Source organism: Peromyscus maniculatus, chromosome 12 (genome assembly GCF_049852395.1).
Source record: "Peromyscus maniculatus bairdii isolate BWxNUB_F1_BW_parent chromosome 12, HU_Pman_BW_mat_3.1, whole genome shotgun sequence".
In the NCBI taxonomy this organism is placed as follows: Eukaryota; Metazoa; Chordata; class Mammalia; order Rodentia; family Cricetidae; genus Peromyscus; species Peromyscus maniculatus.
Genome location: NC_134863.1, coordinates 25,602,360 through 25,618,211, shown reverse-complemented (window position 1 = coordinate 25,618,211; position 15,852 = coordinate 25,602,360). Strand labels below are relative to the sequence as shown.

At 45.4% G+C, this 15,852-nt stretch overlaps 1 protein-coding gene across 36 annotated transcripts in view; it reads left to right on the top strand.

The window, feature by feature from the left end:
- Positions 1 to 15,852, top strand: part of Kalrn (kalirin RhoGEF kinase) — a 605,995-nt gene that overhangs the window by 308,281 nt on the left and 281,862 nt on the right. For 32 of the 36 annotated variants that reach the window (XM_015993393.3, XM_042259218.2, XM_042259217.2 and 29 more), the window contains exons 11-13: positions 1,033 to 1,224; positions 7,247 to 7,455; positions 11,154 to 11,328. In XM_015993393.3, coding sequence (XP_015848879.1) covers positions 1,033 to 1,224; positions 7,247 to 7,455; positions 11,154 to 11,328 — 576 coding nt within the window. The remainder of the gene's footprint in view (positions 1 to 1,032; positions 1,225 to 7,246; positions 7,456 to 11,153; positions 11,329 to 15,852) is intronic. The other 4 variants (XM_076548756.1, XM_015993399.3, XM_042259226.2 and 1 more) reach the window with 1 other exon arrangement.

Genomic DNA, 15,852 nt, shown 5'->3' with positions numbered 1-15,852 from the left:
CGTCCTGTGACACTCAGATCCCCAGGGAAGTCAAAACCAGTTCCATACAGTTATTGCTGTAGCCTCTTTCTGCTCTCTATCCACCTTGTATTTGCTGATGGCTTCTGTGTCTCGATCCACATAGCCTGCAGTCAGCACGAATTCCTGGCCATAGGTGTGCTGACCTGAGGGATATGGGTAAATATATGTGTGCTGGAGTCACAGGTTGGATGTCAGAATGTGTTGTATTAAGAGTTCATAATGCATAATGTAATAACTACTTTAAAAGCACTGGCTGCCATCGTGATGAACAATAATTGCAAGTGGGTTGCCTTTTGAGATGCTCCCGAGAATACCACCCTGTGTGCAGATAGAGTCGGAGGCTTGAGCGCACATACATGTTCATGGGACACAGTAGCTCATGATAAACAAATCCACCAGAGTCCCTTGCTAAGCTGCAGCAAGCAGCCAGCCTTCACAGGGACATGGGAACTAATCTATATCCCCTCCCCCTGCTTGTGGCCTGCTTCCCTTCCTTCCAAGGAGCTAGTTCTTTTCCAAAAGATAAACACCATAGTGATGGGGAGCTGGGGGCGGGGGCAAAGCAAGCCTCCTAGTTGCTGTGTTCATGGTTCTCACACAGAAGCACAGAGCATCCTTGTGGATGCGCTATTTCCGACTCCGCCAGAAGCAGCCTGAGATGTGAGGACAATGAAGGGGGGGCTTTGTGAGGGCGGGGAATTGAGAGCAGAGGGGTATGGAGGTTCTCACAGGCCTCCCTTCTTGTCTCTAGGATCGCTGCACCTCTGAGACATCCCAGAAACAGCCGAGGCTCCTAGGCAGTGCCTGCTGTGCGTAGCAGCCCACTGCTTGCTGCTAGGGGGCCGGGTGCCAGCTCCGCGCACTCCGAGTGGTGCCAGATCAGGGAGCTGTCGGCTCAGCGCCTCCGCCCTCTGTGCCCACTCTTCTAGGAGTCCCAGGGTGGGCTGGGAGAAGGCGCAAAGCCTGTTCCCTGACTGCAGGTTGACTTTGCCTAACTGTTGTTGCTGGCAGAATACCTACACCAATGCGGACAAGCTCCTAGAAGCCGCGGAGCAGCTGGCTCAGACTGGGGAATGTGATCCGGAGGAGATCTACAAGGCAGCCCGACACCTGGAGGTGCGCATCCAAGACTTCGTGCGCAGGGTGGAGCAGCGGAAGCTTCTCCTGGACATGTCAGTCTCCTTCCACACACACACCAAAGAGGTAAGGGGTGAGAGGCGGGCTGCCCCGGGCGGGTTAGTTGGGCTTCCTAGGAAAGTGGACCGAGGTCCACCCAGCCTCCAAAGGGGCTACGGGATAGGTCACTCACTACCAAATACAGCAAATCCCCTCCCATCCTCTCTAGAGAAGGAAGAGTGATGGAACCACGTAGTTTTAGGGACTTAAACTGTCTCTGGTATAGAAATAGGATGAAAGAGGGACTCTGAGAATAAAAATGCCCTGCCATATAACCCGTTTCTCTTGGTTTCTCTTCCTGTCAGAAATCAGTTATGGAACTTTGATCCATGTGTCTTTGCTGCTAGCTAGGACCATTTAGACTTTGTAAACGTATTCTCTTTTGACATTACAGATTTTTTTTAAAAAAATTAAAATGTTATTATATTTAATGGGGGGGAGTGGAATACTGTATGTGCCATTGCGTAAGTGTGGCAGTCAGGGGGGCAACCTGCCCCAGTTGGCTTTTTCCCTTCTACCACATGGGTCCTGGGGCTCGAACTGGGGTCATCAGGCTGGGACGCAAGCTCTCCCACCCACTGAGCCAGCTCACCAGCTCTGTTTTACTGGTTGTTGAAAACATTGAGTCTTCTCCATAAGGTCTGTGGTTCAGGGTCAGGGAGGTGGGCATTCAAATTGATGTTTACTTTGTCTGGAAGAGAGATGATGGGCAGTTAGGGAAGCGGGAATGAGATGCCCTTCACATCCTCTGGATAAATCCAAGACAGAATCATTTACCACTTGGAGGAAAGGGAGGGGAGGAGGGGGTCCTGGAAAGTCTTGGCAGGACAGAGGTCCCCTAGGAGGAGGCGATGGCAAACCTGTGATTGGTTTCCATTTCTGATTAACAAGGACACTCTGAGATTGAGTAAGTGGGCAGGAAGGAGGTCCATTTAGCATCTCATGTGGTAACATCCTTGGCAGAGGAACTCGTTTGGTGTATGCATGTTTATGCTCCCCTTGGAATTCATTTTAATAGGGTATTAATTAAGGTTTGATTGCTGCTCAGGAAAAGAAGTAACCCTACTTAATTAAGTTGATTTTTGGTTTGGGGAGTGCATTAGGAAGCCTGGCTGACACAAATCCACGGGCTTTTCTGACAGTTTGTCAGAGACACTGTGGATCCTTGCGGTGCCTATCGGAGAAAAACATGCAAAGATAATGTTTTCTAAACTGAGATTCCCCGGGCAGATGAGGGGCCTGGTGAGCTCATTGAAGGTGGCTCTGCTTTATCTCCACAGGGCCCACAGCCACTTTCAGATGAGTGTCTGTAAAGCAAGGGGATTAACTCTAATCCGGGGCTTCCTGCCTGGCTGTCAGCTTGCTCATGGTTCACTTGACTCTTAATGGCAATCTCAGAAATCAAAGGCATGGGGATTCCCTTGTCTTTAAGGGCCTGGGGGTAAAGCAATGGAGTATGAATGAACCAGAGTCACGCTCCTCCAGAGGAGGGCTGTGGCCTGTTTGGAGGTGGTAGACAAGGCCAGTTTCTATGACAGTACACTCCCCACTGGGCAGCCTGGTACCTAGGAGAGCTGTCTAGCTGTACCTCCTGCCTCCTTCAGTGGAATTGAAAGCCTGGGATTCTGTTCCAGATATTCTCTTAAAAAGCCACGTGAGCTTGTACAGGCCTCTTATGCCCCCAGCCGTAGGTTCCCTTCTTTATGAAATAATTTAAACAGCCTTGGTGCTCTAAGTATGTTATTGTTCTAACATAAACCCAAATTTCCCTTCTCTTTCATTTCATTTTTCTCTTCTCCACTAGATGTTGATAATAATAATTAATAATAATAATAAGTAACTCTGAAGTAGTATAGGTGATTTTCCTCATCTAAGGTTTAGCTCCTTGTAAGTACAAACCTTATAAATGTGTATTGGGCTCTGCTATTGTTAAATACTTGTTACTTGCCAAATACATCACCTTGTGTAATCTTTATGATAATCTTGTAGATTTTATTAGCCATAATTTCAAATGAAGAATGTTAAGAAAAGAACTTGTCTAAGGTTATAGAGAGTCTCAATAGTTCAGCTGAGGTTTCAAGCACCTTCTGAAATCCTGGTCAATATACCTGATACCAAAATCTGAAATAACAGCGTGGGAGATTTGTCATCTTCAGAGCAGTTTAGATTTCAGATTTGCGAATCTATGTGCAAGCCTGTACATGCTTGCATGCTCAACTGCTATCTGTAGCTGTCTTCTTCTCTCCAGTCTCTGCCTCTCCTCTGTTCTTCCTTCTCTTCCTCCTCCTCTTTTTCCTCTTCTTCCTCTTCCTCTTCCTCCTCCTCCTCCTCCTCCTCCTCTTCCTCTTCCTCCTCCTTTACAGGAACTTGATGAGGAGATAGATCATGGCTAAGAAATGTAGACTTGCTAGGGTTCTTTGACAACAGGAACCTAGTGGTCTTACCAAAAACAAAAAAAGGGGAGAGAGAGGAAAAGAGAGAGAGAGAGACTCATATTGCCACACATATTTTCATTCACTCCAGTTCTTTGAATTCATCTCTCTGGACAATAAAAATAAAGAGGGCGGGGTGAAGAACCCGAGTCTCCAGCAGGAGCTTTCCTGGGGACCTGAATAGCAGGCAGAGTACATGGTGGGTGGATGGGTGGGAGCAAGCTTCCGTGTTCTGACGAAGGCGCTCCTGGGGTCTGATTCTCCAGGTTGTGTGATACCCCTCGAGACGGGCCACCTCACAAACCTTGCAAGTAAGCCCCTCCCATTCACCCTTGACTCCTGCTTGACTCTAAGACAAACATCTGGCTTTCTGTTTAGAGTGTAATTAGCAGTCAGGTCTACTAGTACACAGATTTCTTAGAGGATCCTGGCCTGACACAGTTGCCCCCTCCATCCCTGCCTTCGGTGAATTGTAGTAAATGAAGGCAGAGCTGCTCTGCATTGCCCTGGGCCCTGAGTATCACTGATGCTGCTGCAGGTTTCCTCTGCTTTGTTATGGCCAGCGCCTTCCTTTTTTACTTCCCCCTTCCTTCCTCTCTTCCTCCCATCGCTTGTTCAAGGTTTGCCCTAGTGCTGACCCATAATAGAATGTTAGCACGGGATATCATTTTCACGGAGTGGAAGCTCCTTTTTATGGGAGATTTCTGCCTGAGAACTGAATATCCATCTTTGTAAATGATTTCATCTAGATTCCCGATTTCTCTGTGGACTGAAGTTCGTAATTTTCCCTCTGTCTGCTTCCCACATCAAAAGGTTTACTCTAATTAGGATGAAAGAGGAAATAGAAGATATGAACAAGATCACATTCAATCTCATTTCTTCCTCAGATTAAAGAGGTTTCTTTTGTTTTGTTTTGTTTTTTAAATCCTATTGGCCTTACTGTGTGATTTATTTTCAACCATAGGAGTCTGATGGTTAAAATCATTTGATCATTTCATGACAGTGTTATTCAGTCTTGAATAATTAGAGACTATGTAAATGTTTTACACTGAACGATTCGCTAACCAAGTCATAGTGCGTCTAAAATGTAGTAAAGTATTACATGGCCATTTGAGAACCCACACAGCCGAAGGGTATGACATGAGCATCCAGCATGACCACAGTTTGATCACATACAATAAAGGCTATCAATAGATATATCAGGAAGTTTAGGATGTTGTGCTTGGTTCTTACTAAACTTCTTCCAAACTGGAGAGATGTCTCAGCAGTTAAGAGCGCTTGCTGCTCTTTCAGAGACCCTGAATTTGGTTCTCAGCACCCATATTGGGTGGCTCCAGCTCTAAGAGACCTGACAACTTTTTCTAGCCTCCATGGGTACCTGCATGCACGTACACATACACAGAAACATGGGCATGCACATAAGTCATAAAATAAATCTTTAATATATTTATTTCTGTTTTCAATATGCAAGCATGAACAATCTTATCTGCATGATGCCCCTCAAAATCATAACTTTTGTTGCATTAATTTTGTTTTATTAATTTAATTTTTGAGAACTTCATGATTATTGCATCTATATCAAATCGCATAGTTTTAATAGCCACTTAAAGAGAAGGGCTACATGATAAAGAGAGATGGCAGGAATATGCTTGTGCTCTTATACACCCACCCAGAGATCAGCACAGATTATGCAAATCTTTGAATGTCTCTTTTTCTCCAAACCACATGGCCTGTAGGCAGGTTGCTGGTCTAGAGAGCTGGGAAGGGAAAAATGTCCCAGCCCGCGTCCTGAGAAAGGTCTTGCAGTGCGGGTCTTCTGTCTGCAGAGCCTGTCCAGACAGAATTCTCTTTCCTTGTTGTGTTTCCGTGGGAATGTTGTCATCCCTGGGCATTCAAAGTATCATTTTTTAGATATTTTGTAATAGGAATGTGAGTGTTAAGTTAAAGAACATGACAAGAGTCATCATATCAGCTCTTAATTAGACAGCTATGTTAAATATCCACTTCCTTTTGTGTCTTTCCTTGTGAAATCAGGAATATATATATATATATATATATATATATATATATATATATATATCCTTCATTTCTCATAGAAACGCACACATCACAAACACATATGCACACATGTGTTGAGCTGCCTTCCCCAGAATCAAACTAAATCAGTCCAGTCTTCCAAAAGGACGATGGTCTCAAGAGCAAAACAGCTTCATCTTCCATTTCAGCTACCAGACTGGCATGGTATTTATTTAAGAAACAAAAGCCAGTGCCCGAAAAGCAGAATAAAACAATCTCTTCAAAGTGATTAAGGGGGGAGGTTTGCCTGTGGAGATGATGCTCTTTTCAGCATCCCTAAAGGTCACCGCACGCAACAGAAGAGCCAATCAGCAGGGGAAAGGGAGAAGGTAAAACAATTCCTTACAGAACCACTCATCTATGAACCTTACTGCCACTGCTCGCACACACACATACACACACACACACACACACACACACACACACACACACACACACGCATGCACACACACCGTCTTTCTTCCTTGGCTATCCCCTTCCCTCCAGCTTTTCTTGGCTGCCCTTTTCTTAGGCTGCCCTGCCTGATATTCATGAAAGACAGCAGCCGCGGCCAACCATTCCCAGGTTCACTGGTGACACTACTAAGGCTAAGCTATGTTCATCACTGGAGGGCCCTTAACTAGTTACTCCATCCTACCAAAGTTCTAGAGATTCTCAAATTAGTCCCATCCTTTTGTGCATGGTGATTTTAGTTTACAGCCATGTGTGTTACAGAGAAAGAATGGAGAGAGCAGGGGCCATGTATTCAAGTAGGAAGCAACGGGCCATGATACGGCGCCGTTAGATCCAAAGGTCTAGAAATGGCTGAAACATCCATTTCACTAGCTGAATGAGCACTCAGTGAGTAGGATTTTAGTAATTCATCCAATCCTTCACTGCTTCCAGTGCTCGTCTACTCAAAACCCCAGATTTAGCGTCTTTAAAGTTGTCTGACAGCTAATGTCATCTTGACTCCATTTCACCAATGTCTTATGCTGTCACTGAAGTCTGGAAAAGCTGCCCCTTTACTATCAACTTTCTAAACAACCTAGCAATGTCAAAAAGAACAAAGGAGTTTAGTGTGGCTACACTGTATCTTCACTTGTCTCTTATTGGGTGGCATCTTTTTGCATATTTGCAATATGATCGATTTCTATACAGTATCATGATCAATTTCCAGGAAGCAGTCTCTAGCCGTCTGGAAGAAGTGTGCAGAACCATTCACTTTCTTGTTTCCAAAGGATAAAATATTTGTCTGCTCCAGTCTCCTGTTCATCCTGGTCTCCCAAAGATGAGTCATCGATTTGCTCAAAGAGGCCTGCAGGTTTCACTGAAATATTTGCTTTTCCCATCCTTAGGCAGTGTCAACACTCATGGAGGGAACTTCGCATAGATGGGCAATGAATATCAGTGTAGAAACACGCACCAGCCTATGGGTGTCCCGGTGATGACAGTGACTCCTGGTCTAGGATGTGACTCCTCTCCAGGTTTTGTGGCCCTTGCCCCAGTGCTGGCCTCTCTCTCCAGCCCTGAGTAGAGTCTCTGCTCTCTCTCTCCCACAGTTGTGGACATGGATGGAAGACCTGCAGAAGGAGATGCTGGAGGATGTCTGTGCAGACTCCGTGGATGCGGTCCAGGAACTGATCAAGCAGTTCCAGCAGCAGCAGACCGCCACCCTGGATGCCACTCTCAATGTCATCAAGGAAGGCGAAGACCTTATACAGCAGCTCAGGTCAGCGCCTCCCTCCCTGGGGGAGCCCACCGAGGCCAGGTCAGCATGGGCAGTGATTTCCAGTGGGAAATGCCTCGGGCTAGATACAAGATAAGTCCTGTCCCTGTCTTGACTCAGCCCCAGCCTGCTTTGTGGTCTTGTGTGAGTTTCCATTGCTTTGTCTGTGAGACGTACAAACGCCTGTACCACATCCAGCTTGAGTTTAGACCAAAGTATTTGAGGAAAGCGCCAATGCGTCAGAGCGTTATTTATCATTCAGGATAATATTCTGCAGTTACTAAAAAAAGGACATTTTCATTAAGAATAATGACATATTTGGCCATGCAGATAAATAGACAGTATTAAATATAGCGTTATCCAGCTGCTGCAGCCAGCACAGCTCCAGAGATAGATCTGACTGGGGCCGTGGGGGAAGGAAGAAAAGAAAAGTCCACAAACAGAAAAGCTGGGATCGAGTGAACTGGGCTCTCTGATGGAGACGTCTCAGCAGCAGCCGTGGGCGCTCCACGTGTTTATTTTATACAGCCGGACATAGAAGTGCAGTTCTTCCAGACAGCTGAACAAGGAGGGAGGGTTTGTGGTGTCCAGCTCAATCAAAGAGACAGGTTATCTAATCTCAGTAGGAGCAGCCACTGTAGGGGAGCAGTCCTCTGGCCATCAATATCCAAGGGGAGAAACTTACAGTGGGCATTTTCTGCATATATTTTCACCGTCCGCAGAGACCAGAGGATGCCATCCCTTTGAGCCTCACCTTGTAGGGTAGGTGGAGGCCTTGATACAGCCAACAACACACATCCACTAGGGCCTTCCTACACTCAGGCCTTCCTCTGCTTCTCACATGCAGCCTTTGATCTGGGCCGAACTCTGAATTCTGTAGACCCATTGCTTTGCTTGGGCCCCCGAGGATGCAAGGAAGGTTACCCACTATGACCTTTCCCCAGTCCCTTACTGTCTAGATAATGAAACTCCTCCGTTGTCAGCTTTAGCACATACAAATGAGTAAAACAGGAAACCCTGTTGGAAGCCGTGTGCGTGTTTAGCATTGCCCACACCATTGATTGTTTTCTGTTGGCATCAATGTCTAGTTCCTGTCCCTGTCAAGGGCACTGACTCCTCAGATAAGGTGTCACTCAGCCTCAGGCAAGCCCTCAGCAACCAGCTCCATGCCCAGGTGTTGCATAAATAGGATTTGATGGTGCTAATGATGCCTGGCCTCAGGGACTTGTTCCTGCCCCAGAATCACCAAGTACTGGGACCTCTGCCAGCTATAGACAGAAATAATCTCATCAACAAGTCCCAGGCCAGCCCTGGGGCCTGAGGGTATTACTTCAACCAGAGAAAGCTTCCCCCCCCCATACCAATTGTCCAATTAAATAAACAATGAAAAATTACCTTTAGGAGGCCCTGACATGTTTTTTTTTTCCTGTTGGAAGTTAATCATTTCTATTCTAAACATGCACATGAGATGTACTAAATTTTTGTATTGCATACTAACAAGACAGCCTGTTTGCCTTTCCCCCCCAATTCATCTTCATGAATATATAACGCATGGCAGTTTCGTCTGCCTACCTAGAAAACTCTACTGCATCGGCTTCTAATGAAAACGTCTAACTAGTGGGCAGCCGCTGAGCCTGCTGGGCCCCAGCTGCCTGGTTGGTACAATCAAGGCATGTACTGTAGACTCTCTGTCCACAGTAGGATTTTGTGATGGTTTTGTCTTCCCTTTGCAATGCTTACTGCAAGCTGGCTGGCTGGCCCTGCAGAAACCACATGCTCCTCACAACTGCTAGTCTTGCTCAGGGCCCAAGGGCTTAAGGTTGCTCAGGGGTGGTAGAGGCCACGATGTTTAAGTTGATGGGTTTCTAGCAATTATCATATGTACGTGTCCAAGAGCCCCAATGACATCCACATTTATTCACTGGCCTGACTCGAGCCTAGCCTAGTAACATCCATTTGTCCCCTGGCCTGACTCTATCCTGTACTTCCCTCCCTGACATCAGAGACTTTCAAAGAGCAGGCAGTGAGTGGAGCTTAGAGGAGATACAGGCAAGGTCTGTCATTGTATCTTGGAAACACGCCTTCTCTGTGTCTTTGGTGTTTCTGACACACTTCCTTAGAATTCTTTGACAGGTGCACATCATCGTGCTGTGATTCCTAGTGTGACACTGCACAGCTGCTGTACAGTGGGGTAGAAGTCGTTATCTTTTTTTCTGGACGCCGTATGAGGGAGTGATCTGAGAGAACAGCCGGATCCTCCCAAAAGCAAAACATTCAGCAAACACATAATGAACGTTATTAACCACACCTCGAGTTCTTTTTATGATTGGAGCAGTTATACAATGGTGGAGACAGAAACTGTGCCCATTTCCTGGTCTCGTGCACCAAGAGCAGGAGGTAGGGCGAGGAGCTCTCTGAGTGGCACACGAAGAGCTGCTTGACATACTAAGAGCCCTTATTATCTTCAGGAACAGATAGTGTGTGCTCAGGCCCTGTCCCTTCTGAGACAAGCCCAAGCTAAAAGTACCTGGCATGCTAAGGAGAGGATTTTACATGGAGACTTTCTCCTTCACCCATTCCATTGACCTCCTAAGTTGCATAAGAAACCAAGGTGTCCCCAAGGTAACCAGTACGTAGGTTTATTTCACATTTTAAAGTGATGGCTTCTTCCGGGTTCTACAGAATTTAAGTTCCGTAAGCTCCATAGCTTTCCTGTAAGTATCTCTTTGGTGGTCTCGCCGCCTCCGAAGTCATTTCCCTAAACAAGTCCATCTCTTTGTAACTTGGTTCCATGCTGCAATGTGTTTCTTAACAACCCTACTTCTTTTATAGGGACTGCCCAGGGAACAGTCCCCTCCCTTCTGCCAAATCAGAATCCATCCTCTCCGAAACACTTGTCTAGTGTCCCAGCCCACGTGATCTAGCCTTACCTCCCAGGCTGGCTATGCCCTAGGAAACCCTTGACACTTCCTTGTGCCCTTTCAAGGTTAATCACGACTCCTAGCCTGTTCCTGGCCACAGTTCACACAACTGCCTACTTCACAGCGAAAACGTGGGATGAGGAGGGAGAGATGAAGTCCATTTGACAAAAGAGGTAGCTGAGGCTCAGGTTGATGATTTCCCAGGGCCACCAGCCTAAATATGTCAGAGCAGGAACCTAAAGCATGTTTACAGACTCCAGATCCTATGCTTACCTAACTATAGCTTGAAGTCTGTTTCAGAACACCAGCCCACAGTGTAAGCACAGCATTGTGAAGTAGGCGGATAATTTCGGTATCCATGATGTCATTTTATTTTAATGGTCCTGTGAGGTAGAAATAGGAAGGGTTTGGGTTTTGCTTTTCAAATTCCTTTGTCTACCTTTATGTGTTCTGGGATGTGTGTGTGTGTGTGTGTGTGTGTGTGTGAAGCTGTTTCTTAGCCTACACATGTGTATGAAACCATTCTATTTCTCTGATATTTTATGACTTATCTCTTAGCTTATTTCCTCCTATCCCTTTGAGGATAGGAGAACAGCAAGTCTTGGAAATAAAGGTATGAATAGCCATGAGGGTGGATTCATTCATCTCTAGTTCTCCTACTAAGAAAGATGGCGTCAGGTCACAGCGGTAGTTTGATAGTTTGTTAAAAGACTAACCTGATTTGCAACCCCTTTGCCCAGGTGAGGAAAACCACCCTGTTCCTCCATCACTTTTAACATAGCAAGGCCCCTCCCTCTCTTCTTCCCTGCTCTGCCACAGGGACTCGGCTGTCTCCACCAACAAGACGCCGCACACTAGCTCCATCAGCCATATTGAATCTGTCCTACAGCAGCTGGACGATGCTCAGGTGCAGATGGAAGAGTTGTTCCATGAGCGGAAGATCAAGCTGGATATCTTCCTGCAGCTGCGCATCTTTGAGCAATACACCATTGAGGTATGGGGAAGCGGGAGAGAAGACGTGGGAAGGGAGGAGAGGGGACACGACGGATATACCAAGGTAAACATTTCCTGGCCAAGGCCACCGCTGCAACCTCAGAGGGGCAGCATGAAGAAATCAGAGGGATCATGTATTAGATGCAACTTCAGAACTCGCAGAATTCGCATTACACAAGTTTCTATTTTCTTCCTCCTGACTGCTCTAAGCAGGGCCCTTCTGCTCACTTCCTGTCTGTAGATCACTTCACTGGACAGCTTTTGTCATCATTTGTTCCATACTCGCTTGGTTCCTAAAGGACTGCACAGTTGGATGTAGGATACTTAAAGGAGAGTCACCGAGCTCCATGGTTCCATGCGCGGAGGTTCTAAAGTTAGGCAGCCGCCATAGCTGACGCACACAGGGGAAGTCCCACGGCAGCCATGAAGTCAGGAGCTCCAGGAGGAAAGACAATCCAAAGCATATACAGAGAATGGCCTTTTAAAGAAATACATGAAAGCTGGGATCTACTTAAATGTTGGTAGAGGAGTTTTTATTTAATTTACAGAATCTGTACTCTTTTGCTAGTCTATATACAAGATCCCCTTTCCTAGTACCAGACAGTACCTTGGAACACTTGGTATGCGGTGGGAATATAGTGTGAAAGACTGATAAAATGAAGGAAATAAAAATAGTGCTTTGGTTTTGCATCTGTTGATATGGAATATGATGTCAGGTTTCGGAGGGTCTTGTCACTACCCAGGAGGAGGTGGAAAGCTGGACAGTGGTGCTTCATCTAATCCTAGATAGAAATGGAAATCCTGCCAGACCTATGGGAAGTTCTGCCTCGAGTCAGGTTGTCAGAAGTTATTTTTAAAGGTGATGAAATTGTTTCAAATGCCAACTGTGGCTCAATGTGGGGATGAAGAACACACTCCTAGAGAAACTTCAGAGTGTGAAACTGAGGGTGGTTTCTGTGAAAAGAGCCACGTCAGAGCTGACATAAGCCAGGACAGTGCAGCTCTGGTTTTGTTCCTAAAGAAAGGCATTTGGTAGACACAGTCCAAGTTTCTAGGGATTCCTGGAAGTGGAGCAGGCCCACTACCCTGACATCTAGGGGATCTAAGGATGGCTCCTCAGGCATATCACTGATGGCTGAGATGTGCTAATTAACTTAAACATTAAGAAAGCACAAATCACTGCCCTGTCTCTTTCTGCTCAGTAATGATGGCATGTGTGGCTTTCACATTATCACCTGGAATGAGATCACAATGTGCCCACCATGGAAGCAAAACTAATCCCAGATTTGCTAGGCTCAGTACCAGGATGTGGCTGCATTCATAACATGCCTTCTTGGGCTTCTTGTCTTGGATGGTAGACAGAGGCCCAGGGTGAAACATGATGTCCTATAAAGTCCTATAGGCTCAGCCTCCCTCAGTGGAAGGCATCCATAGGAATTCATCATGACAGAAGAGAGCCGAAGACAAGGACTAACAATGTATATTTCATGGTGGCAAGGACTTGGGTAATTATTTTATCGTAGATGTTTTCTTGCATTTCTAAGTTTTCTACAACTAGAATAATCAGAAATAAATATGTTTAGAAGTAGGAATAAGCCAGTGGTCTCAATTTGTTTTTGATCATTCACAATTTCAATAAAATATTTTTGGGGGCTGGAGAGATGGTTCAGTGGTTAAGAGCACTGACTGCTCTTCTAGAGGACATGGGTTCAATTCCCAGCACCCACATGGCAGCTGACAACTCTCTGTAACTCCAAGATCTGACATAGACATACATGAAGGCAAAAGCACCAATGCAAATAAAATAAAAATAAATAAATAAATATTTTTGAAGGTATAGCCCCTTACACACACACACACACACACACACACACACACACACACACACACACACACACTAGTTTTTAATTATAAAAATGTTTTGTAATTGGCTAGTAATCCCCAAATTCCGTAGTACCTTTGGCTTTTGACACTTAACTTTTTCATGAAGTACTGTGATTTCAGATTTCAAATAGCCTTCTGATAGTTTCCAATTATTTTTTGCTTGTTTAACAGATCTGATTTGATTGCCATTGTCTCTTTAGCCCATATTGTAGCTGACCGAAAGTTCAGAGCTCTTTTGCTTTCGTGATTTGGATTATCTCCAAACAGTATTTTCTTTGCAGGAAATCTGCTAAGCCGTGTGTCTTCATGCAGGGTTGGTTTAGTGTAAACTAAATAATCAATAAATCTATTTAATGGGGACATGAAAAGAGCAATAACTTGAAGTACTCTGACGACAATGAACAGTTGAACCAAGGGCAGCCTCTCGGGGGTGACTGTGGCTGCTGCTTTCTCGAAGGAGCCCTCTCCTGCTCTGTACCACACAAAGCCATCTGCCTCATGATCAGAGCGAGATGTACACCAATCTGCTAGTGAGGCTGTGGGGTATGTCACAGCGTTCTCACTGGCCTGATAAAATATGTGTGCAGATAATGTGTGTAGATGCATATTTATAGAGGGAGACTTGTCCTCTAATCAGACTAACCTGTGGCGTTCCTTGAGGTGAGCATGCACACATTGCTAGAGCACTCAAAACGACACCAAGAAAATAGACTCTGAATACGTAAATTTATGAAAGTATGGACCACAGATAGAGTCTTTAAAAATACCTCTCAGTCTATAATTGCAAAGTTTGCTTAATGCACTTGAAAGGTATGTGAAATATTAACCCTAGTAAGGACCAGAACAGTCAGCTCTAACTTCTCAGGTTTGTATGGGGATGAGTGGGGACCAGGCAGAACCTGGGAAGGCTTTTCATTACCAGAGGAAGCTTCTTCCCGGAGAAGGGAAGGCTGGTTGCACCTTACTGGTAACCTTGACTGCTCGGCTGACTGTACATGTAGACGTTAGTGTCTTAGGTAGAGAGTGATTGCTCTCTTGGCTGTTCTCCTGTATATAAATTCAGCTCAGTGAACATTTATTGGAACATTTAGGGGGCAGGTTGGGAGAAACGCATGGGCAGAACCATCAGCATGCTAATTCTATGACAGGGAGGCACAGGGTGTGGGACACAGAATAGGCAACACCTGACCCAGCTAGGCTGCAACCAAAGATTTGTTTTTTCATGAGATTGCACCAAATGGGAAGGCTGGTTAGTGGCCAGAGATTGGTGTCCCTGGAGGATGTCTTCCAATCTCAGCTAGAATATCTCCAGAGCCAAAAAAAAAAAAAAAGGGTTGAGGAGCAGGAAGACAAAACAGGATTTCATTATTTTAAGGAACCAAAATCTCTGACCTCTTTTACTTTTGTCCTTCACTGTCTCCTGGGAAAACTAGAAAATGAGAAGATAAAAAGAAAAAAAAAGCTGTTTCATTTCAAAGTCTTGAAAAATATTTGAATATGTCCATCCCGGATCTCTCCTGTGTCTGAAAACCCATAGATTTCTCTTCTGTGTGAGGCACATTCGAAGTCCATTCTAGAAAGGCCTGGCTCTTCACTGCCCTCTGATAAAGGGACTCTAACTAGTCATGGCCGGCTCACTTGCCCATAATGAGAATGTGTCCTGTCTAGAACTGGCGTCGCCCAGTGCATCATGGAAGTCAGGGCCTTTCCGGTGACTTGGGGCCCTGACTTATCTAGCTTTGTGTTGCCCTTTCTCTCCCTCGAGGTATGTGCTTCTAATATAAAGGCCTTTTTTTCTTCTAACTCAAATGATAGCTTCCCTCCCATTCTTTCCCTTCTTTCTTTGCTTTTTTCCCCCTTGTTTTCAGAGCCCTACAACTTACAAAAAAATAGACTTTCATCTGAGTGTCACTGTCAAGGTTGTAGATGTTTGAAACGTTAGCCTCAGTCATCAGGACTCGGGGGTGTTCAGTGGGCGCACCATTCCAGGGACACAGCTGTAAGTCTCCACAGCCTCAGTGGGCCGTGACCATCTAAGCACCTCATTGCCTTGTCCAGCTTCGTCACCTTTTCTTACTTTGTTACACTGTGAGACTACAAAGAATTGAATACTGACTACGCTCCCCCCCAAAAAAAATATCTATTTGAGGAACTCTTTTCAATTTTTCTTCTTAGTAGCATATTCTAAGCATATTTTTGAGAAGGAGTCACATAATACAGTGAAGTAGGTCTGCCTCCTTCAAAACATTTATTTAATAGCTGCTTCTAAAGTTTTCGTTAAGCTCATATCAGAATCATTGGGAGGTTCCCCTAACATCTTCCTTTAAAAGAATAAATGAAATTTTTTTTTTTTTTTTGGTTTTTCGAGACAGGGTTTCCCTGTGTAGCTTTGCGCCTTTCCTGGGACTCACTGTGGAGACCAGGCTGGCCTCGAACTTACAGAGATCCGCCTGGCTCTGCCTCCCGAGTGCTGGGATTAAAGGCATGTGCCACCACCGCCTGGCGAAAATAAAAATTTTTTAAATCCATTCGTTCATACAGCTTCTGGGAAGCCACCTTTTTCGGTAGGTTATCAGAGATGCCTGATGGATGCTTCCAGGTCCTTCTGGAATTGGCAGGTCTGGAGCTCAGATAATCTCAT